Raw genomic sequence first — 15,517 nt, 5'->3', positions numbered from 1 at the left:
GAATGGAAGGATAATGTGGGAAGGAGTGGGGCTGGCCAGGGGTGGAGAGGATGGGGGTGGTTGTGGTGAGGGATGGAGGAGGCGGTGGTGGTAGTGGTGGTGGTGGTGGTGGTGGTGGTTTGTGTTCCTTTGTCTATCTTACCTGCCCAAAAGAGCAAGGTTACATAGACAAGAAGTGAGCCTCTGTAAAATCTAGAATAGGAATATTTTAAATTATCTGCTTCACAAGTTATACACAATAGCCTTACAAATACTGGCTAGTTGAGGACTTAATAACAATTAAACAAATCTGAAAAAGTTTGCCAAAGGTGGAAAACTACCTGAAAGTAGTAAGTCTTTCTTATATACTAGAAAAAAAAGTTAGTCTTGCCAAGGCTAAAGCATGTCATCATGCAAGACCAGAGGATTTTCTCAGAACCTTAGGCACAATGTCAACCATGCTATACTTCTGGTTGGTAGACAGATCTCACTGTCTTACTAAGAAAGTTCATTATAAACAAACAAATCTCAAAATAAGTCTACAATTACCCCTATTTTGAAGGTATAAGAGTTGTGTGATAACAATAACACTTTCCCAATCCTTTAATCAAACAAAAAAGTACTAAAATTCAGTTTGGATTTGATGTTATTATTATTTCCATGTACATCATCCAAAAGCACACAAATGCTATCCTGATACATTTATAGTACATGTGTAGTTCATCTTGAGTGAGCAACAGCACTGTAAGTTCTGCTTATAAGTAGTTGTGACTGAAGCATTTTAGAAGATCTGACAAACAGAAGATTCCAAATGTAACATACCATAATTTTAAACAAGCTACAACTTGAGAGGAAAAGGGTGAGATCTATACTCACGTCCACTGGGAAAGGAATCCCTGATAGGTTATCCATCCTCTTTCATTTGTACAAACTGTGTTATTCACATCTGGCCCCCAAGGAATGTAAGGAAAAACTTTAAATAAATCTTTAAGCTCATCAGGTGACAAAGCACAGTCTCTATCCTGAAGATACAAAGGAAGTATAGGTAATGTTTAGATATCTATGAGAATAATTCCCAAACAAAAGAACCCTCTAGTTTATATAGCTATACTACTAAAAACTAATGAAAATAAATGTTATATTTTATCAAGAAAATTCCTTACATGTATATAAAAAAATCTATAAAAGAGTTTATCAGAGACTTGACTTTAACATCTCAAGGAAACAATAAAATAGAAATAATATTAGAAATTATAAAATAGGAAATATTTTTGCAAGGTGAACTTAGGAGTGTTTTGAGTAATTTCTGCCTATATGAGCATTCCATAGCTAAGGGAACACAGTTAAATCATTCACAGAAAAATATTTTACCATATATCATGGGAAATTGCAGCTAAAAGCTTACCAAATCATGCTTATCAAAGGTGCTTTGGAGAAATAAATATGCATGATGATTTAATTCAGTTGTGCAATCAGGAGGTATTTTTAGCCTGTTGAAAAAATTTAAGAGTAAAATAAATCATTAATCAAATATTAAAATTTAATTTAAGAAATGAATATATAACCGCAAATAGCTGTTTTGTAGGATGACACAATATTACAAAAATTATCTTCCCTGGAGCCATTTCGACTTTTCCAGGAAGTTCTGGAATGGGTAGAGCAATCCTCAGAAGAGTCATAATCATGCTCATATCCAAGGCATGAATATGTACAAAGTCTTCTTAAATATCAGAAGGGCAAGTTGAAATAAAATTTCTCCAAGTAACACTAATTAAGCTTTAATGGATTTGTTCTTCCTATAAACAAAATGTAAGGCATAATTATGGGCTTTACCTTAATGCCAACTTTAGTAACAAATTGAAAATGATGTGCAAAGATGTCATTTCTGCCTGATCTGACCTTTTTGACCCACCCTAAATTCAGTTCAATGAACATTTATCAAATGCATAAAGGAAGGTACTAGGGACACAAAAACAACACAAGCTCCCTACTTCTAAGGAACAACATTCAAATGAGAGACTGACCACAAACCACACTATCTCAACAGAATGAGGCCAATGCTAAGTATGGGTAAGCTAAGGGTACTGTGGGAGCCTATAGAAAGGGTGTATCTAGGGCCTGGAGTTGGAAAGGTTTTAACACCTCTGACAGACACTGTCACTTGAACTGAGACTTGAAGGATGAGTGGCATTAACTAGGTTGACGGAGGGAGAAAGAGAAAATAGCAAGGGCAAAAGCCTAGAGCTGGAAACAACATATGTTTGGTGGACTATAAATAGTTTGGCATATATTTCTAGAATGGGGATGTGGAGAGTAAGGGTGCACAGATTATGAATGACCTCATATACCCTGTTAAGAAGCTTATGCTTTATCCTGTGTCTTGAAGGGAAGTGACATGGTCAAACCTGTATTTACATATCTACTAATCTAACAGCAGTGTGAAGGGCAGAGGCAGAAAGCTTAATAAGAAGGCTACAGAGATTCAAGTGGTGGCTCTAGGGGGCTATTTTGCAGAAAACTAAAGGCAGAGAATAAAGAATTTGGAGTGACAAATAGTATAAATAGCCTAAAGAGATGGAGTTCCATTAACTGCCATACATACATAAGTAACAAGCTCCTGAAGAATTTATCTACCCATACAAATGGCACAGAGAAGAAAACATGATGAAAAGATCCTGGGACAAATTCATTCATTCAACTTATTTACAGAGAAATATGGGAAATTACTTGAGTTAAGATTTAGTAGCTTTGATGAGAGAAGTGTCAACTTAGAATTGATTAATGGAACAAGAATCCAATCAGAAAGAACTTTGCTTCCTCAGTGAAGGGGAAAGAAAAAACAACAACAAAGTCCTCAGGAACCAAGGACGTGATATGGTAAAATAAAAAATGACACCATGAAGGTAATATGCCACTGAAAAAGTGAAGGAAAGCTAAAGCAGGGGTTCATAACCAGGGGTCCACAGACCAGAGGGTCCGTGAGCTTGAACTGAAAAAAAATCAATTTATTATCTTTATTTTCTCTGACCTCTAACTAAAATCTAACATTTCTTTCACTTATGAATGTACGCAATAAATTATAGTAGTGTTCATTTCACATTACAGTTGTTGCATACCTTGAAAAATCACTGATGTTCATCCATCCTTCGAAATTACAGTTGTTGTTAGACCCTAGGCTAGTTAAGTGTCATAATATTATCTGCTAGTATATTCTGAGAAGGGATCCATGGAATAAAAAAGGTTAAGAACCCCTGGGTTAAAGACTCCAAGGCCAGATCTTAGGAATCACCATCCCTGAAACTGTCACATCCCTACAGTACAGAAGAGTCATCCTGTAGCAAGGCAGTCTTCTGTTTGGGAGTGGCACTGGGTCCATTTTTAAACAAATAAAATTTAAACATACCATTATCTAAAGGAAAATAACCATAAATAGACTGGTTGTTTAAGAAAACTTACTTTATCCTGAGCTAAGAACAGGCTATAGAACTTAGGGAGTAGAAGGACTGATTGGGAAAAAAAAAAAAAAAGAAAACCACTAACCAACATAGTTCTACTCTCTTGTTACCTAAACCAAGTTTACCTAGCTTTTTTAAAATTCTTCTTCCTCAGTAAATTGAATTATGAAAGATACCTATTCTCTCCATGAGAAGAGAAAAAATCTAAGCCATGTCCTAAATCAGTGACTCTCAACCAGGGATGATTTTGCCCCTGACAGGATATATGATAATATATAGAGATATTTTTGGTTGTTACAATTAGGGAAGAAGGGCCTACTAGCATTTAGGGATGCACTAAACATTCTACAATGCACAGGACAGACTCCACAACAAAGAATTACCCAGTTCAAAATGTCAGTAGTTCTAAGAATGAGAAACCCTGCTATAAACCTCTGCTATTCATCTAAATTATTCCTCGATAGCTTGAAGCCTGCCTCCTTATGTGCTAAATAAAATTTTAAAATACTTGGCAAGTGAAATTAATAAGAAAGCCAAAGGTACATACAGGGGGAATAAATATTCAGGTGTCAAATCCAAATCATCATCATAACCAAATCGTCGAAGCACAGTCCAAGTAGTTTCATGTCTCCCTCTCTGGATAAAAAGTGTGTGTAAAAAAAGAAAACCTGAAATAAAGTAAATCAGTAAATACAGTTGATGTGAAGAAGGGTATAAAGTCATATAGGAGAAAAACATATAAAACAACCATAAGAACTAGATTTGTAGTATCATCGATGTTTACCAGTTTTACAAACAGATGATCAGGATAAAATAAAGTTTACAAGTGTTTCAATAGAAGAGAACTGATTTCAGAATCACTGCTTCACATATACACTCAGGTCAGCAAGGGAAAACACTGGCTAAAAGGTCAAAAATACATCTCAAGAAACAGATATGCACTGACATCACAAAGTTATATGACAGAATCAAATGAAATGGTCTTATAGATTTTTGCTCTAACTTCTATAATATGGAAAATTCTGGTTTTGATTTCACTGTGATTTATAATACATTCTACAGGAAACATTTTGTACTTGGTAAATTTGGTTAAAATATCTTCACTAAAAATAATTTCTATTTATAGGCAGCTCCTGAGGAGGAAGAATTTGAAGACAAATTTGTTTGTTCCAGATTATCTCTTTTCCTCATGGACCTCTGCATCTCTGATTTCCAATCAATTTCCTTACCTATAATTTTTACTGAGAGTAGGGTAATTATGCCCACCAAAGGCCTTGTCTCTTCCAACTCTTAAATATCCAGATTAGATTTAGGCAAATTACTACAAACGAACATTTCGTTAAAGTATAAGAAATGCTATAGGGACCTTCACCTTCTGCCAAATTTTGAACATATTAAGTTCAAAAGAAAAAAAGTTCCATTTGCCCACCTTTCAGTGTCAACCCACTGTCAGCCACACCATCACTTATATGCTTTCTGACTACATTCTTGACATCTTCCAGAGCTTGAGGAGCTAATGGAGTATTAAAACAAATTCTCTAGGAAAAAAAGACAAAAACATAAAAATCAAATTTTAAACAAACTAGCATTTAAAACAATGTAAAACAATCTACAAAGCAACATTAAATCAAAGAGTTGCAACTAAGAGAAACAAATTCTAAATTACGATTTAGCCTCTGCTTTGTATTATTTAAGTAAAACATGTCATACTTAGAAGGAAAGAAATGTTCCCTAATCCTTCCCCCATTCTATTTCTGAAAACAGAGGGCTCTTTGTGTAGCTATGTTATACAAAACCAAGAAAGCAAAATAATTCAGAATTCAGACTTCAAGTCATTCTTAATATACCCATTGTATACAGCTACATGGCTTGATGTGAAAGATGGTTTTATAAGAGAGGCATGTTTATTAACATATTGTTTAAGCTGATAAATTTCTTATAGTTTTTATCAGCAAAGAAACCCAGATATACAAATGACTGAAATAACAGATAGCTACCTGAAAGAAGTTTAGTTCAGCATCATTCAGAGTACCATCGTTATCTTGATCAGATATTTTAAATATACGAGTAAGAGCCTTTATACAGGCTGGTTTCATCTATAAATCATTGAGAAAAGAAACAATTGTTTTAATTAAAACTAGTTAGGAATTTTCATTATTTCTGTAATTAATACTGGGAATATTTCTGATTACTTTCACTGTCAAATATATAACATCAAATACAACCAACATGAAAATTGAACCTTTTCTTTTATACTCATGCCTTTTTAGTAAATGAGGTAATATTTACTTGCATTTACTTGCATCAATATTAGTAATGGACAAACTATCCCTTCAATCCGCCAAGGATGGAAAAAGGAAAAATTCATCTTTAGGTGAAATCCATTCTTCCAGTCACATAAAGAAGAACAATTTATTTATTTATGCCCTCTCTCATAAAGGATTTGAGCTGATGCATAATAATACCAAGGGCTTTCCTCCCGAACACCTGATTTCTGACCATCAACCTTCTGGTAAGAGTAATGTTTTGATCTGTTCCTTGTGTATATATGTCAAAGTTGAGATATAAAATACGCTTACACCCAAACAGGTGGCAAAATACTACTAGTTAATAAGTACAAAAACCTACCAACTTCCTATTAAGAATTACTTCTTACCTTCCATGATTCTGTAAAACTTTATAATTTATGCTACTGAAAATAATTTTGACAACTTCCTCAATTTTTGTTTTAGGATTTATAATGGAGTAACTATATATTTGATTATTTTAAAGTAAAACACATATGCTTCTAATTTACTTAATTCCTATAGGGTAATCACTGTCAATAATAAAATAAAATTTCCAGGAAGATTTTTGAACTTTGTATAAACTTAGAGGAAGAGCTTTTGTGGACCCATCTGAGTCAGAGAAACAGGATAGCAAGGTCAGGAAATGCATACTTATTAACTTCAGTCATATGGCTATCAAGAGAAAAATAGAAGAGTTTTGATCGTGCTTTTAAACTCAAATATAGAAAAGAAATACTTCTCTGAGGAAAAGTTATCTTCCCAAACATACACAGACAGCCACTTCTTTTTTTTATCTTAACTAGGGTCTCTGGAGAACAATTTGATACAGTGAGTAAAAGATAAAATTAAGATAGAGTTTAGAAAGAAATATCAGAAAAAGAGGGCAAAAGAAACACTGCGAGCACATTCACTAAGGCTCTCTTTATAAAAGAGAGCTAAATGGAATATAACCTATAACATACGATCATAAGTGATTTTTTAAAGAATGTTAAGATACTGTTTTATAAATGTGATCCTAATATTAGACATTCAAGATTAATAAAGATTACATTGTTATATTTCATTTACTCTTTTAAAAAACCTATTATAAAATTATTTAAATGATACAAAAAGTAGCCCATAGCTATAATGATATACAAAACAGAGGCTAAAAACTTTCTATTTTGTGAAAATGGTTTTCTCTCACACCAAAAACTGTATTAAAAAAATAATTTAAAAATGCGAAGAAAAATAAACATGATACATTTTTTTCATTAAGGTTTGAAATGTATCAGAAGCTATGGGGTTCTAAGGTATTGGCTCAATGTAGTAATTTAAATACTAACCACCTTAAAATATAGCATCAAAAAATGAAGCATTTAAAAAGTATTAAAATTATATAGAACTAAAGCTGTAAAAATTGTTTACAGTAATAAATTTTAAAATATTGAATACATGAGTAATCTAAATCCTCAACAATAAACATTATTACACAAAAGTTATATATTTTCCATCATTAAGTACGTATAAGACTCCGGGAGTTTGTCATGGGGAATATAGAGTCTATCATCATTGGAAACATATTTATAGCTCAAGCTTTATACTGAATATGACTTTTCTGATGGTTCTACCTTCAATCTGTGTTAAATGCTTATTACTGCCTAAATTAAAGATTCTGGTAAAAGCTTAGATTTAAAGTTGGCACTTATGTAAATCAAGGGAGTCTCTAAGAGGAGCAGATTTTACCTATCAGGCAGGTCCACCTAAGAAAAAACTATGAGATGGTAGAAGATGTTTTACTCCTGTGAGATTCGGGGAAGAGGAGATTATAAACAGATTGGCAAAACCAATGATAGACCTGAAAAAAAAAGAATTAAGAACTGAGAACAAATCAATAGGGGGGATTAGAAGGGATTTAACATACAGCTGGACTAAGGCTTCAGAGGTAAATCCCTATGGACAGCATGAAAATAAGACTGGTGCCCTAATTTCCTTGAGCATAAGATATGGCACCTGGCTGAATCAAAATAGGAACTGTTTTTAACAAGTATGCCTAGTGACATATCATAGTGAGGCAAGTTTAGAAACACTGTATTAAGAATTAATTAAAGGGACGCATATGCAGCTCAACTGATTGGGCTCCTGTCTACCTTATAGAAGGTCCAGGGTTCGATTCCCAGGGCCTCCTGGTGAAGGCAAGCTGGCCTGCGCAGCAAGCTGGCCCACACAGGAGTGCTAGCCTGCACAGGAGTGCCGGCCCACATGAAGTAATGGCCTGAGCAGAGAGCTGGAGCAGCAAGATGACACAACAAAAAGAGACACAGAGGAGAGACAAGAGACACAGCAGACCAGGAAGCTGAGGTGGTACAAGAGATTGAGCACCTCTCTCCCACTCTGGAAGGTCCCAGAATCGGTTCCCAATGCCGCCTAAAGAGAAGACAAGCAGACACAGAATAACACACAGCGAATGGACACAGAAAGCAGACAGTGAGCGCAAAAACAATAGGAAAAGGGTGGGTGGGTAAATAAAGAAATAAATCTTAAAAAGAAAAAAGAAAATTGAGAAAACTGAATATATTCACATGCAAAAGATTGAAGCATGACCTTTACCCCACATCATATAAAAAATTAACTCAAAATGGATCAAGGACCTAGACATAAGAATTAAAACCATAAAGTCCAAGAAGAAACAGAGGGACTATTCATAACCTTGAATTTGGTTGTCATTTCTTAGATATGACTCTAAAAGCATGAGTAACAAAACATAAAATGGACTTCAGCAAAACTAAAAATTTTTGTATATCAAAAGGCACTAAAAAAAAGTGAAAAAACCTATAGAATGAGAGAAAATAACTGTTAACCATATATCTGGTAAGGTTTTAATATCCAGTTGTATAAAGCACTGCTACAGACAGCGAACTTGGCCCAGTGGTTAGGCTGTCCGTCTACCACATGGGAGGTCCGCGGTTCAAACCCCGGACCTCCTTGACCCATGTGGAGCTGGCCCATGCGCAGTGCTGATGCACGCAAGGAGTGCCCTGCCACGCAGGGGTGTCCCCAGAGTAGGGGAGCCGCACATGCAAGGAGTGCGCCCCATAAGGAGAGTCGCCCAGCGCCAAAAGTGCAGCCTGCCTAAGAATGGCACCTCCCACACGGAGAAATGACATAAGATGACGCAGCAAAAAGAAACACAGATTTCCATGCCTCCAACAACAACAGAAGCGGACAAAGAAGACGCAGCAAATAGACACAGAGAACAGACAACTGGGGTGGGGGTGAGGGGAGAGAAAATTAATAAATGAATCTTAAAAAAAAAAAGAACTGCTACAATTCAAAAACAAAGACAAATAATCCAATTTAAAAATGGGCAAATCAAAACACAAAAAAACAAATACCATGACTGTGCTATTATGAACTAAATATATTGAGTAAACTCATGGAATTAATAACTAGACTATAAGTCAAGAGAAAGCAGAATGAGGTGAGAAAATGGAAAGCTGAAGTTTAATCTGTGCAGAATTGGTAAAAAGGTTGTTTGTAAATCATTGGGAATTAATAGAAATGGTGAAAGCACATCATAGTGTCTGTAATTAGCAGTGCTAATATATGGGTATGATCGTGGTTGAAAGAGAAAGTTTAAGGTGCTATATATTACTAGAAGGAAAGATTTAAAAAATGTGAAAGGACTGTATAGCACAGTGAAACCTCATGTGAAATAGGAGTATGGGTCTTACTGCATACATAAGACAGTTTTTCCTTGAAACGGAACAAATGTACATTAATGTTACAAGATGTTAACAGGCAAAAATACCACCAAAGCAAACAATGGACAATAGTGTATAGTAATATAGTAATATATTTGTATTTATTATAATATACAAATTACTTCTATTAAGGATAAAAGAAAGAAAAAGGAAATATACTAAGTGAAAGAAATTAGACAAAAGGTACTACATATTGTTTGACTCCATCCATACAAAATATAAATGCAGATAATTTAGAGAGATAGAAATAGAATAGCAGTTATATATGGCAGGCAAAGGACAGAGAGATTGAGATGTGATTATTAAGGGGTAGAGTGCTATTCTCCCCGCCCACCCTCCAAGATGGCTCCCTCATTTGTTTGCTCAGTGTTTTTGCGCATTGTTTTTGCGCGTCGTCTGCTCATTTCTTTTTTTCTTTAGGAGGCACTGAAATCGGGCCTAGAACTTCCCATGTGAGAGGAGGGCACTCAACTGCTATGCCACATCCTCTTCCCAGGGCTAGAGTTTTTTTGTTTGTCTGTATTTCGTTTTTATTACTATTATTATTACTGGAGTAATGAAAACATTCTAATATTGAATGAAGTAATGAATATACAACTCTGATTATACCAAATACCACTGACGGTACACTTTGGATGGATTGTATGCTTCATGAATATGTATCAACTGACTTTAAAAAATGGGCACAGGAAGAAAACAACAAGGGGGGAAATGGACAAAGGACTTGAATAAACATTTCTCCAAAGAAAATGTACAAATGGTCAATGAATACATGAAAAGATGCTCAACATCATTGCTCATCAGAGAGATGCAAATCAAAATCACAATGAGATATCAGTTCATACCCATTAGGATGGACATAAACAAAAAGACTAACAATAATAAGTATTGGCAAGGATGTAGAGAAATTGGAACCCTCATAGATTGCTGTTGGGAATATAAAATGGGGCAGTGCTAAAGAAAACAGTTTGGGGAAGCGGACTTGGCCCAGTGGAAAGGGCGTCTGTCTACCACATGGGAGGTCCGTGGTTCAAACCCCAGGCCTCCTTGACCCATGTGGAGCTGGCCCATGTGCAGTGCTGATGAGTGCAAGGAGTGCCCTGCCATGCAGGGGTGCCCCCCGCCTAGGGGAGCCCCACGCACAAGGAGTGTGCCCCGTAAGGAGAGCCGCCCAGTGCAAAAGAAAGTGCAGCCTGCCCAAGAATGGCGCCGCACACATGGAGAACTGACACAGCAATATGACGCAACAACAAAGAGACACAGACTCCCGTGCTGCTGACAATAACAGAAGCGGACAAAGAAGAACATAAGTTCCTCAGAGAGTTAAGCACAGAGTTACCATATGACCCAGCAATTCCATTCCCAGCTATAAACTCAAGGGCAATGAAAATTGATGTCATACAAAAACTTGTACATGAGGGATCATAGAGGCATTATTCATATTAGCCAAAAACTGGAAACAACCCAAATCTCCATCAACTGATGAATGGAATAACAAAATGTCATATATCCATACAATGGTATATTATTCAGCCATAAAAATGAATGAAGTGGCGAGCGGATGTAGCTCAATTGGTTGACTGCCTGCTTTCTCATGTACAAGGTCTGGGGTTTGATCTCTGGTACCTCCTAAACACAAAACACAGGCACACACATACAAAATCAACTCTCGGGAGGCAGACTTGGCCCAACGGATGGGGTGTCTGCCTACCACATGGGAGGTGCGTGGTTCAAACCCCGGGCCTCCCTGACCCTTGTGGAGCTGGCCCATGCGCAGTGCTGATGCACGCAAGGAGTGCCCTGCCACACAGGGGTGTCCCCCGCATAGGGGAGCCCCATGAGCAAGGAGTGTGCCCCGTAAGGACAGCCGCCCAGCGTGAAAGAAAGTGCAGCCTGCCCAAGAATGGCACCGCACACATGGAAAGCTGATGCAGGATGACGCAACAAAAAGAAACACAGATTCCTGGTGCCGCTGATAAGGATAGAAGCGGTCACAGAAGACCACGCTGCAAATGGACACAGAGAGCAGACAACGGGGGGGGGGGGGGGGGGGGGTGATTAAAAAAAAAATCAACTCTCACTGGGGAGCAGATGTAGCTCAGTAGTTAAGCACCTGCTTCCCATGTATGATATGAGGTCCTGGGATCAACTCCCAGTGCCTCTAAAAAAAAAAGAATATCTCATGCCAAAACATGGATAAACTTTGAAAACATTACGTCAAGTTAAGTCAGATACAAAAAGTCACATATGGCATGATTCCATTTATATGCAATGATCAAAATAAGCAAATACAGAGATTGAAGATTAGTGGTTACCAAGGGCTAGGCGTAAAGGGGACTGGGGACTCACAGCTAATGGGTACAGGGTTTCTTCCTGGAGTGATGAAATGTTCTATACTTAGAAAGTAATGATAGTTGCACAATATACTAAAGAAAACCCACTGACTTGTGTTTACTTTGAAAGGGTATGTTTTATGGTATGTGAATCTAAATAAGATAAAGCCTATGGCAAAAAAAATGTTTTAACTTTTAGGTATTTCAATAAGAGATTCTTGTGTTTTTTAACTATGAAACAGAAAGGAGTCTTCAAGTTGTATTAGCATGTTGAATCCATGTCAAAAAGCTACAATAATTTTCTCTTTGCAGTTGTGTGTATTTTTAAGTTCACAGCAAAGCAAGTAAACCATTAGCTAAGCCTTTGGATTTGTTTTATTGTTGCAAATTCTTGTTTGTGTTAATGGCATTTCCTGAAATCGTATTTGATTTGGAATACTGTACTATTTAATGTGAATATTATCATGTGTTTGAAGAAACACATATAGAAAATATAACAATTTAATAAGCAATAAATTTAACTTTAAGAATTTCAGTTTTACAAAAATACTTAAGAGTTACTAAAAATCACTACTGTAACAGTGTTACTACCTACACATTCCAGCCCCTACAAACACAGGATGGGGGGAATTACCTCCTTCTCCTCTGGACAGTACAGGGGCCCTGTAGGATGAAGAACAGCTTTCTGTGCATAATAAAAGAGCTCTGAAATGTTCTTCAAGTTTTTTGCAGAACACTGAAAAAAAGTTTAAAATTTTATACTCTGAAATCAACTGTAAGAGCTAACAACAATTTTTAAATTACTGACAAAAGATAACAGTAAGAGTGCTTGAAGAAACTAAAAAATTTATTTTTGTGGTCACCACAAGAAGAGCTCAGAAGCTGACTCTAAGTTCTCTGTTTTTATTTGGCTTACGTGACCTCATGGAGAAAAGGAAAGTTATTCCATCTCCTATCTTTCCCCTCCCATCCTCAATTTAGTGAGAGTTCACCAAGAATAAATTATCAAATCAAATGATGAGGCATACCTCCACACAGGTTTCTATTTCTGTGTACTGGTTCATAATAGGAAGGATGGTCTCCATACTACTATATTCCACCAGATCAGATTTGTTTCCAACCAATATCAAAGGTAGCCTGAAACAAACAGAGCACATTGTAGTAAGGAAAGCAAAAGACTTTAGATTTGTTATTTTAATGTACATCATAACCAATTCTAACTAAAAAACATTTATTTAATCTCCCCTACACAAACCCTCTACCATAGTCAGATTAAGTCCCCTAGAAAGCATGTTCAATCATTCATTCAACAAATATTTGAGCATCTATTATATGCCAGGTACTGTCCTCAGTATTAAGGACAAAAGTCCCTGTCCATTTTAACAGTGAAAAACAGAAAATGATCAATTACCAAACGAAAATTTCCTATTCAATAAGTAGTATGAAATAAATAAAGTAGTATGAAGTAAATTACAGGAGAAGACTAATTTAGATATGGTAATCAGGGGAAAACTTTCTGAGAGGTGGCATTTGAGCCAAAGAGTGAAAGATGAAGATAGAATCTGCTATGTGAAGAGCACGGGAAGAGCTTGCTGGGCAGAACGGAAAGTGTGCACAAAGGCTCCAGGCTGATAAAACATGCTGGTGGGGTCAAAGAACAGAAAAATACTGTAATAGCTGTAGAGCACTAAGTAAAGGATAAGAGGTTTGAAACAGCATTGGAGAGTGGAGCAAAGGCCAGACACATAAAGCCTTATAGGCCGCAGGAGGAGTGTGGGTTTAAATCCAAGCATAAAATGGGAAGCCAATGGAAGGTTATAAGCAGGGAAATGACCTGAATGACATTTTGAAATGCAATGATTTATTCCTTTTTAGAGATACATATTAAAATACTTACAACATGATATGTCTTGATTTGTTTCAAAATGATACTGATGGAAGGGATAATAAATGGAACAAGACTGGCCATAAGTTGGTAACTACTGAAGCTGGATGATAAGATACACAGGAATTCATTGTACTATTCTCTCTACTTTTGTGTATGTTATAGGTTTTTAAATAATAGAAAGATTTTTTAAATGTGGTGGCTTAGATAAGGGTAGTCACAATGAAGATGGAGAGAAGGTGCTTTGATTAGAGATATATTTTAGAAGTGGAACTGATTGGAAGATGAGGGAAAGGCAGAAATCAAGAAAAATGCCGAGGTTTTTGCTGGAGAAAATGGGGAAATAAATCTGAGACAGAAAATATGAGAGACCTAGGGTAGAGGCAGCAGGGCAGAGAGGACAGAGAATTAAGGGTTTTGTTTTACACAAGTTAAATCTAAGAGGCTGATAAAAAATCCCAGTGGGGCAGCAGACTTGGCCCAGTGGTTAGGGCATTCATCTACCACATGGGAGGTCCGCAGTTCAAACCCTGGGCCTCCTTGACCCGTGTGCAGCTGGCCCATGCACAGTGCTGATGCGCACAAGGAGTGCCAGGCCACGCAGGGGTGTCCCCTGCGTAGGGGAGCCTCACACGCAAGCAGTGCGCCCCGTAAGGAGAGTCGCCCAGCACAAAAGAAAGTGCAGCCTGCCCAGGAGTGGTGCACGCACACACAGAGAAATGACACAAGATGATGCAGCAAAAAGAAACAAAGATACGCATGCCACTCACAACAACAGAAGCGGACAAAGACGACGCAGCAAACAGACATAAAGAACAGACAGCTGGGGTGGGGGTGGGGGGAAGGGAAGAGAAATAAATAATCTTAAAAAAAAAAAATCCCAGTGGGAATATCAAGGAAGCATGGCCTAGAGAAGAACTATTATATATGAATCCTACAAAAGACCTCGGAGGGAAAGCAAATCATCTTATTGGAACTCGAGATTCCAAAAGAAATACTTGAAAGCATTTAGTTTATCCTCTTGGTATTGCTATACTTTTAAAAGTACTGGCCCACTATATAACCCAAATATGGATTTCTAACATAGCCAGAATGGTTTCCAAAAATGCAGTGGTCTGCAACCAAAGATGTGCATCAGAATAATTTATGGACCTTTTTAAAAAAATACACATGTCTAAGCTCTACTCCAAACTTACTTTCTATCCTTCTAGTGGAGAGGCTAGGGCACCTTTATTTTTTTAAAGCACCGCAAGTGACAGTGATGGATTCTTCTGATTAAGAACCACTGTTACAATAGTCCAACAAAGTCCCAAGGAAGAATATATATGAAACAACTATAAACGTAACATATAAGGCACAGGGAATAAGATACTGGAAAGCGTAAAGTCTGCATAAAAAAAAAAAACTTCCCAATTTTGGGGGAAAAATCAACCACAAAAAGACTAAGTATACTCATATGATTGAGGGAGAGAAGAAAGTCCAGGGATGGGCTCATGCATGATTGGTGGACCACAGCCATACCTGAAAATATTAAAATGGATCTTCATTGATCAAAAGCCACTTTGAGATGATACTAAAAGGACCACCCAATTACCTACGCACTTTAAAAAGCTGTCATAATGAAGCCAAAAATTCTGAATCCAATGGCCCAAGCTAGTGCTTGATAAATCCTGGCAAAAGTGGCCCCCGAAAAAGAGCTCAAGCCATCAGCAAGAGCAGGTATCAGAAGAACTGGGTGTTGGATGCTCCATGGCAGCTCTGTCCAATACAACCTTTGTGATGATGGAACTGTTCTTCATCTGCACTATTATGGTAAGCACTAGCCATAGTGTTT

At 36.9% G+C, this 15,517-nt stretch overlaps 1 protein-coding gene across 14 annotated transcripts in view; it reads right to left on the bottom strand.

Moving 5' to 3' along the window:
- RHOT1 (ras homolog family member T1) overlaps positions 1-15,517 on the bottom strand; it is a 64,069-nt gene that overhangs the window by 21,851 nt on the left and 26,701 nt on the right. For all 14 annotated transcript variants that reach the window (XM_004454893.4, XM_004454894.4, XM_004454892.4 and 11 more), the window contains exons 7-13: positions 12,827-12,935; positions 12,433-12,534; positions 5,432-5,530; positions 4,864-4,972; positions 3,982-4,102; positions 1,385-1,469; positions 856-1,001 (exon numbers count right to left, since the gene is read on the bottom strand). In XM_004454893.4, coding sequence (XP_004454950.1) covers positions 856-1,001; positions 1,385-1,469; positions 3,982-4,102; positions 4,864-4,972; positions 5,432-5,530; positions 12,433-12,534; positions 12,827-12,935 — 771 coding nt within the window. The remainder of the gene's footprint in view (positions 1-855; positions 1,002-1,384; positions 1,470-3,981; positions 4,103-4,863; positions 4,973-5,431; positions 5,531-12,432; positions 12,535-12,826; positions 12,936-15,517) is intronic.

Source organism: Dasypus novemcinctus, chromosome 21 (assembly GCF_030445035.2).
Source record: "Dasypus novemcinctus isolate mDasNov1 chromosome 21, mDasNov1.1.hap2, whole genome shotgun sequence".
NCBI lineage: Eukaryota > Metazoa > Chordata > Mammalia > Cingulata > Dasypodidae > Dasypus > Dasypus novemcinctus.
The sequence above is the reverse complement of the archived record's forward strand: the minus strand, read 5'-3'. Positions and strand labels throughout refer to the sequence as shown.